This window comes from Dendrobium catenatum, unplaced genomic scaffold, assembly GCF_001605985.2.
Source record: "Dendrobium catenatum unplaced genomic scaffold, ASM160598v2 fragScaff_scaffold_1056, whole genome shotgun sequence".
Classification (NCBI taxonomy): Eukaryota; Viridiplantae; Streptophyta; class Magnoliopsida; order Asparagales; family Orchidaceae; genus Dendrobium; species Dendrobium catenatum.
Genome location: NW_021319518.1, coordinates 8,154,297 through 8,163,687, shown reverse-complemented (window position 1 = coordinate 8,163,687; position 9,391 = coordinate 8,154,297). Strand labels below are relative to the sequence as shown.

The 9,391-nt window shown below is 35.2% G+C and overlaps 1 protein-coding gene across 1 annotated transcript; it reads right to left on the bottom strand.

The window, feature by feature from the left end:
• Positions 1-1,434: 1,434 nt before the first annotated feature.
• LOC110104994 (putative pentatricopeptide repeat-containing protein At1g77010, mitochondrial) lies at positions 1,435-4,111 on the bottom strand. Its single transcript, XM_020834325.2, has one exon. It carries the CDS (start codon positions 3,852-3,854, stop codon positions 1,803-1,805), a length of 2,052 nt encoding a protein of 683 aa, XP_020689984.1. The 5' UTR covers positions 3,855-4,111; the 3' UTR covers positions 1,435-1,802.
• Positions 4,112-9,391: the final 5,280 nt, after the last annotated feature.

The following is a 9,391-nucleotide window of genomic DNA, read 5'->3' as shown; positions in this document are numbered from 1 at the left end:
TATATGTTAATAATGTGCTGAAATAAAATAAATACATTTAAGAAATAAAAGTGTCATGGTTTTGATAGGAAACACTTGTATTCACAAGTGTTCCTAGCCAAAATCAATAAACTGATGCAGTTTTAGTGCTGTCCACAGCAGAAATCAACCACAAAACAGTGGAAAAATAGCAAATCGGAGAGAAAATCGTGGAGAAAAGACTTGTATTTTACTAATAGATACAACATAATAGAAAATATACAATTGATCCTCAATTCGAGAGGAGGATCGAACTCTCCCAAATCTCTAGACGCCGCTAGAGCCCAAAGAAAACCTAAATCTACGAGATCTCAAATTTCAGCCAAATTCAAGATACTCAAACCCTAGCAAAATCAACTATTTAATGCATACAAATCAATTAAAATGAATTCCCTAAACAGTCCCTACATTCAAATTTCCCTCTTAACTCCCCAAAATTTCTTTCCTATTTGGCTCCCGCACACCGTGCGGCTCGCTCGGCATCCCAACGGGCAGAAGTTTTCCGCCCTGTTCGTGTATGAGCCGGTCCCGCCTGGACCGGCTGGACCGGTCCACTCGACCGGTCTAACAGGTTTTCAGTTTAAGCGGTTATGTTCTCATTTCACTCATTTTTCCGTCTAGAGTGAAAATAAGGGGGTCTCTCGCTCTCTTGAGAACGCCGCTTTAAACGTGAAATATTGAAAACTTCAATTCTGCATTTTAATGGATTCTTATACGTTTCTAATATCATTTCTTGAAGATTTGGCATGTTATTCGAAGGGGATGAAACTATTTTTCCGCCTCCATTGGATCCAACAATTCACACTAGCATATGATCAGGTCAACATCATTAATGCATGGCTGAGAACAAATGATGGAATTAGGGGCGTAAATGAGTCAAGTTTAGGCCCTTATCGAGCTTTGCTCATTAGTTGGAAAGCGAGCTCGAATCGAGCGCAACAGGCAAACTTGAACTCAAGCTCGTTTCATTGTAAACGAGCTCAAGCCAGCTCGCGAGCCATTGGCGGAAATTTTTAAATTTAGGGGGGATTTTTAAAAATTAGGCGAGATTTTTAAAACTTAGTCAAAATTTAGAAAAAAAAATGAAATGTTTAACATTTAAATAAAACTTAGGTGGTTTTTATTAATTTTTTAAATTTAAATTTAATAAATAAAATAAAATTATTAATATTTATTCAAGCCGGTTCGCGAGCTCACAAGCCGAGCCGGCTCAAAGCTCGAGCTCGACTCGTGTCGATAAGCTCAACTCGTGAGCCCATAAACGTGTCGAACTCGAGCTGATTCGGCTCACTTACACCCCTAGCTAGAATCAACCGCTTTTTAGGGTAGACAATTAGTAATAAAGTTCTCTCTCCTCCCACCGTTCCTCATCGATTGTTTATGTTATGGTGCAAAACAGGAAGATAAGCATGAGAGTGAAAAGAACTGATAAACTTAAGAAATGACATAGTTGCAAATACAAGCCTACCACCTCCCAATTTTCATAGCAATGAGTTTGTAAGCCTGTCGCTTTGGCATTTAAGCTAAAAGAAGAATAATATATGAGTAGTCGTAGAGCAAGGCTTCACCATTTCAACCTACACGATGAATATCAGTCGATCAATGCATTAAGTTGCTCATAAGTCCTTAATTTTTGGGTACTTGATGCTCTCAAGCTGAGTTTGCACTGAAATCATAACTGCAGTAATGCTTTCTTCATAGTTTTCAATCTTCCATGGAATCAGGGAAGAAAAATGGACGTTACCAAAATCGAACTCTAAGTCTTGCACAGTATGTTTACAACACTACCTATCAATCCAACTAAAACCTGGATTCTTTTTTATTTTCCTCTCACACATCATAGACCAAACACATTCTGATCTATTCCAATCACCATTTGCAGCATAGATGCTGGATATTTGAACATAAGGTCCTGACTGGCTGGGACTGAGCTCAACAAGTCTCTTTGCCACCTTATCTGCAAGAAATTCATTGCCACATGCTTTGCAACCACCAAGCAATGATGTCAACATGCTTGCATCTGCCTTGAATGGCATGCCATCCATAAAATCCAAAGCTTCCTCCACTCGACCCGCTCGAACCAGCAAGTCCACAATGCATGAGTAGTGTTCAATAAAAGGGTTCACACCAAATTCATCCTTCATGCAATGAAACCATCTCAAACCTTCCTCAACTAGACCACAATGGCAACAAGCTGAGAGGACCGCAATAAAAGTCACCTCATTTGGTGGCACACCAGCATTTTTCATAGCTTCGAATAATCGGATGACTTCAGCACCCATTCCATTGGAAGCAAAGCCCATTAGCATTGAGTTCCAAGGGGCCTCATCAAACTTTCTCATATCATAAAAGATCCTCAAGCCTTCAGTCATAAAACCACACTTGCAATAAAGATCAACTAGCGAAGTAGCGATGATTTGTTCTGATTGGAACCCATAGACCGTTGCAAGGGCAAAGCCCTGCTCTCCAAAGTCAAGTGAGCATATTGAAGCAGAAGCGCTTAAAATGCTTGCCAAAGTCACCTCATCTATCCCAATATCAAGACTATGCATTTCAGTGAAAAGCTCCAGTGCTTCAGTTGCAAAACCATTCTGGTTATAACCAACAATCATGGAGTTCCAAGTGATCACACTCTTGCCTTGAATCTGATCAAATACCTGCCTTGCTTCGGCAATCCTGCCATGATTTGAGTACACTTTTATCATTAAATTCAGCAAGACCGTGTCATGAACTTTGAAGTCTCCAAAAATCTTGCAAGCATTGTCCCAATCACCAGCTTTCGAGTAGGAATCAAGCAAAGCACTGCCAACAATAATGTCATCCAAAATTCCAAACTTTAGCACACTAGCATGCATCTGCACCACATTTGTAAGTGCACCTAAGGAAGCACATGAGTTCAGAATAGTAGCTAAAGTCGAAGAATCCGGATTAACTCCCTTTCTCATCATCCTTTCAAACAAGTTTAAAGCTTCTTCTAAATGACCATATGAAGCATACCCAGTAATCATTGAATTCCACAAGGCAGTACCAGGATCAAATCTACTATCAAAAATCCTTCTTGCCTCAACATGTCTACCACATCTAACAAATCCAGTGATCAAAGCCGACAAGGAGAACTCATCTGGATTCGTCATAACGTCAAGGACTTTGCAGGCATTGTTAAGATCATCACACTTTCCATACATGTCAACAAGAGCACTGCCCAATACAGCATCCAACTCCACCTGGTTGATAACTATTTGGTTGTGAATTTGCTTGCCAAGATGAAGAGCCCTATACTCTGCACAAGCACTCATTGCAGTTGCCAGCACAAACGCATCAAGGCACAGTGAGGAGTACCCATCCAATGCTGAATTCAATCTCTTATAAACACTGAAAGCAACCTGAGCTTTTCCACTACGAAAAAGACCATGAAGCACCGAATTCAAAGCAATGGCGTCCTTCATTGGCATTTCCTCAAACAGCCTCCACGCATTCTCAAGATCACCTAACCGAACCAGACCGGTTATAATGGCATTCCAAGAATACTCGTTCTTCCGAGGCATCCTGTGGAATAATTGAAGGGAAGAAGCGGAGTCCCCGGAGTTGATGCAAGCGTCGATGAGGGTGTTCCATGAAAAGCAATTCCGATGGGGCATTTCTTCAAACAGAAGGTAGACATCAGATAGGCCACTGCCACAACGCGTATACATCTGGAGAAGGCAATTGGTGGCAAAGATGGAGCCGAAGAAGCCGGCTTTGAGGAGAAGCTGATGAAGCTGTCGCCCCTGTAATATCCAACACCTGGCGTTGCATGACCGGAGATAGGCCGCGCACCATTGGAGGTCGACAGTCATCTGGTTCGGAGTTCATCCTCCGGTTCGGTCTAGACTTCAAATTCTGCTTTTCTGCACTGCGACCATTAAAAAAGAGGATTCAAGGGAGCGAATTCAGCAGAATTATGCCAGAAACCAGAGAGTTGCAGACATGCGGCGATTCTTCTCGTTCAATATGGTCGGGATTCAATTTATTTTGAATGTTTTTAATTATTTTAATTCTGAGTGGAATTAACATAAACGGTTCAAAAATATTCGAAAGACCAGAGGAAAATAACATGCAAATATGATATAAAGCATTTTGCCATTATATTTTTATCTGACGAGGAGCTCCTAAAATCTATAATATTAGAATAAAAATCAACTTAAAATAGATTGATTATGGATAGACGTTTAAAACCATTATTTTGAAAATTAGAGCAGACCAGCCGATTCGACCGAAACCGGTTCATATTTCTCTAAAATCATCTTTGCAATGAACCAACTAAAACCAATTTGAACTCGCGGTTCGACCGCCAAATCATTGAGCTAGTCCTTATTTTTATGAAGCACCTTATTCATTAAAAATCTATTTTTTATATTTAATTTGTTAAAATAAATTTAAGAAATTAGATATAAATTTGAAATAACTTTAAATTTGCTATAATAATCAATTTTTCAATATGCTCCAATAAAGCTTACTCATATAACATTATCATTCATGTGATTTCTTTACTCATTCAATTAACAAAAAGCTATAGAAAATTATAAATAATAATAACCTAAAGTGTTCAGGTGATATGAAACTAAAGAAATAAAATGAATTTCTCATATTAACTATACAAACTATATATTTTTAAAAGTAAATTTTAATTAATTTTTATAATGAAAATAATATTTACTTTTTAGTTAATAATAATTAATATTATTTATTTAGCTTATTAATTATATAATACAAAAACTAAAATTTTATCTATTTTATAGAGGATTTTTTTTTTTTTTTTTTTTTTTTTTTGACGAGGAAGCACTGTTGATAAGCTAGTGAAAAATCTCGATCGACATAGCATGCAACCCACATCAATTTATACGGGCCAACACTTAAGGCTTTACTGCTTGCAAAGGGATTCGAATCAGAGACCTAGCTTTGTCTAGCGGGCTTTTCACCATCCGGACAACAACGGTGTGTGGGATTGTCAAAAGTTATAATCTTATTATATTGATTTGGACAATGGATTGATATTCAAGGAGATGCCGCAAACTCAGTCTGGCACATTATAAACGAGTGGACAATTTGATCATGTGTCAGGTGAGATGGTGATGTCAGCTGCTTTTGGATTATGATTAGTGCTTTTTCTGCTCATCATTTTCTTCCCCAATGGCTGCTCTTGGATCTAGGTGTCAAGTCGGGTTTAGCGGGTCGGGGTTCGGGTTGAACCCGGAACTGACCCGGCACTGTTCGGGTCAATCGAACCCGACCTGATTCGGGTCAGGGTCACCCGACCCGACACGAATGATCGAAGTTTGACCTAAAATTGCTAATTTTCGGGTCAAATGGGTCAATCTCGGGTTTTCGGGTCAAATATGAGTTTTTCGTGTCACTTTCGGGTCACTTTCAGTCATTTTGGGTTGCTGGGTCACCCGAACCCGACCCGATTTTTTAAAACGAGCTGATTTGTTCAACCGAACCCGACCCGTTTCGGGTTCGGGTTGAACCCGAACCCGGATTTTCCGAGTCGGGTTCAGGTCATGTTTCAGGTCGTGTCAAAAATTGATACCCTACTTGGATGAAAATGATTTACTGCATTAGATATGACATGGAAAATGGAAGAAGAAGAAGAAAGGGATAGGTTAGAGTTTGGTTTAGGGTTCATTAATGTCATTAGTTGTGAAGGCGAGATTTCTTAGATTAATTTTTTTTACTGTTTTTAAAAAATAATATTTAATATAAATTTTTAGACTGTAAAGTTGTTTTTAGAAGAATAAGAAAATCGTCCCAAACAAAACTTAATTTTCAAACTAATATAAAACGACTTGTGCTTGGAACCGTTTTGTGATCTTTTTGCTGATGGTTATTTGGTATTAATTGTGTAAGAACTTCGTACCAGATAGACCAGTGTGATTTGGGATGCTGTAACTCCAAAATAGACGCAGCGGAAGAGATGACATGAAAATAGTATTGTACTTGAAGTTTGCTTGAAGGAAATACGATATCTTTCAACCAGGGGCGGAATCAGACATTAATTTTTAAGGGGGGGCAACTTATAAGTAAATGTTAGTAGATATGTCGGGGATCCAAGAGGTCAAGCGCGTCAGAACAAATTTTGATTTACATTTATCTTTATATTTGGTTCATTGTTTTACAATCATAACACCTCTATATAATGTGTTTAATTATGCCCGGGTCAATTGCTTAAATATCATAGTATTTTAAAAATTTTAGGAGGGAAGAGGCAATTGCCTAAAATATAAAAAATAGATTAAAAGAGGCAAATTATTAAAAAATTATATATAATATTTTATTTCTTTAAGGGTGGGGGAATTGCCCCGAGCTCTAGGGATTCCACACTGCTCCTACTAAAGAGAATACATCCAACAATTTTCTTCTACGTCATTAACGATTATATTAGAAAATATAATTAAACTATTAGATAAACTGAAATACATTTGCAGAGAATTCTACTAATTATTTATAATTATAAATATAATCATAATAGAAAAAATATTATTAATGTCTAACACTTATTATATTTTTTTCAAAGTTTAATGATTCAATTATTTTGTTATTTTCTTTAATCTAATGTGATTACGAGCTGTGGGTTGGCTGGCTTGTCCCGACAAGATCTCGAACAGCTGGATAAAGGAGAGGCAATAGATAGGTAAGTGGAGGTCAACATCTTTGATGATGGGACCTTTGTCTTCAAGCAAAAATCAATAATGGTCACTTTTAGGAGAGATTATTAGGTGCGGAGGAGACGGGAGAATCGTCACATAAGTATTGGGTACCTAGCAGTACCATACTGATACTGTGGGTACCGCTAGACCCAGTGCTTATGCTAACGTGCGCATTCGCACCTAATAAACTTTTCCACTTTTAATCCAATGTAAACCCAAATATCCTCATTTATTTACAATCATTATAAATAATATACTTTAGCAATATTTAGATCATGAATCTATGAAATTAGATACCACTGAGGCATTATTTGGATATTTTTCATACTATTTATTTTTCAAATTATAATCATAATTAATTTATTATTATTTTTTTATCATTTTAGTAAAATATTATACTATAAAGTTATTTTACAGCAACTAACAAAAAAAAAAATATTTTCTTCACAATAACTTTATAATCATATTTACAAAATCTACAATAATTCCAATCGGATCCTAAATTAAGGATCTATTTCAGATGATCGTAGTTTTCTATAAAGGTAATTATAAAATTTTTTGTGCAAAAAGTAACAGTTTAGAAAGTTATTGTAGGAAGCAATTTAGATTTCGTGTGGGATGACTTTTTTGTTGCTTTTTAAATCAACTTTTGAGTATAAAAATTAAAAAATTTATACTAGAAAAATGCTTTAAGAAACCATTAAAAAGTCATTTCCAAACGAAGCCTTAGATAATACAAAATTTTTTGAAAATAGAAAATAATAGTTCAAAAAAACTTTGGTTTTGATCTGAAAATATAAATTATTAAGAAAAATGTCTAAAAAAAAGTCTAAATCACTAAAAAAAACTTTAGAATATTATGAATAATTATTTCTAAATGAAATTTACATATTAAATTTATTAAAAAATCTAATAATTACAAGCCTATCTTGATATAATTTTGTACTAAACTCCAATGGTATACCTCGACTTGGCCAGCTGGCAACATTAATTGGTCTTATTGACGGACGTATCGCTTCTAATATATAATATATAAATTATGACGCAGCCATGGGGCCATTCTTTTATTAATGAGAAATTAATTAGAATAATGAGACCTTCATGAAAAATTAACTAAAAGACGTGTACAATTATTAGAAGGGTAAATGTACAAAAAAACTCGAATTACTCAAAGATATAATGGCAGTTGCCAATTCGGCTAGAGAGAATTGCATATTAGTTGGGAGAGATTGATCTTTTGAGTCAATCAGATGCGTCATGTCACCTCATACATACATATTACACTGTAATGATATACAACGTATTGGTGATGTAGCTTGTTTCTGATTGGCCTCCGTGACCGCACGTAATAAATTTCACATTAGTTGAACTGTGCAAGTGAACTAAGCCATGGGAATTTATTAAGGGGTGTCAATATTTGACACGACAACGAAAATCCGACCCGGAAATCAGGGTTGGAACCGACCGCATTTCAAAATGGGTCGGGTTTGGGTTCCCGGATTCGACCATTTTGAAAAAATGGGTCGGGTTCGGGTCAACCCGGCAACCCAACGGGTAGATCCAGGTCCGAGTTTTCGACCCGTTTGCCTATCCGGCCGGTCGGGTTAGGGTCGACCCGATTGAATCCGGGTCAGTTCCGGGTTCGATTGACCCGAATTGACACCCCTAGAATTTATTATGAGCTCATGATATCTGCTAATATTTATGAGTAGTTAACCCGTTGATTCTTTTACTTATTTAAAGGAAATTACAAAAAAAGAGCAAGATTATTAAATAATTTTTTTGTAGAGTCAATGATTTATCATAAATCAAAAATTTATATTGCTTAGAAAAAGCTACAAATAACCTTCATGGCTTCTCGCAATTTCATTGATATGAACTTCTTCTTTCTTACTATAAAAGAATGGATCACACTAAAAGATTTCAAGTTAGGAGATTATCATAATGTTGGTGCAGGAACAAGGATAGTGAAGCCATGAGAGACCTAGAAGATTCAGTCATCTTATTCTCTCTAAAAAAAAAAAGGCAAATTCAAAGCAAGGTGTATTTTTTTGTTACCAAGCTCCTTGGTAGATCTTTAATTTCCAATTAATATGAGAAGGGCCTTGAACAATTTTAATTTTTAATAGAGCTAATTTAAATTGTTCAATTGAATGCCTTGATTGACTTATTCTGAATTATTTTAAAATGAAATTTCATTTTATTAGCGATTTAAATAAGATAGAAAAATGGACTGGAGAAAGAACCGGAAAGAGAGAAGTTTGAGGTTCAATGGTTTGATCGGGGTTGAATTGGGTCGAATGCGATGGTGTAATAAATATTGAAATTATTTAAATGATAAGATAACGAAGTAATAATTAAGAAATAATATAATTTTGGGACCAAAAATAAATAAATTAATATATAAATAATATATTCTATAATATCAGATTTAAAATATAATAATTATTAATTTGTTATATATATATAATTACCAATTTTAATTTTAATTAAATACCTCAATCATTGATTTTAATTCAAATTTTATAGAAATTTGATCATATATAATATATAAATATAATATAAATTATTACTAATTTATGCTATATAATTATGAATAATTTACACCTATAAATTATATATATATTTTACATTATAAAATTATATTTATATAAAATTCATAATACATTATTTATAATTACAAAATA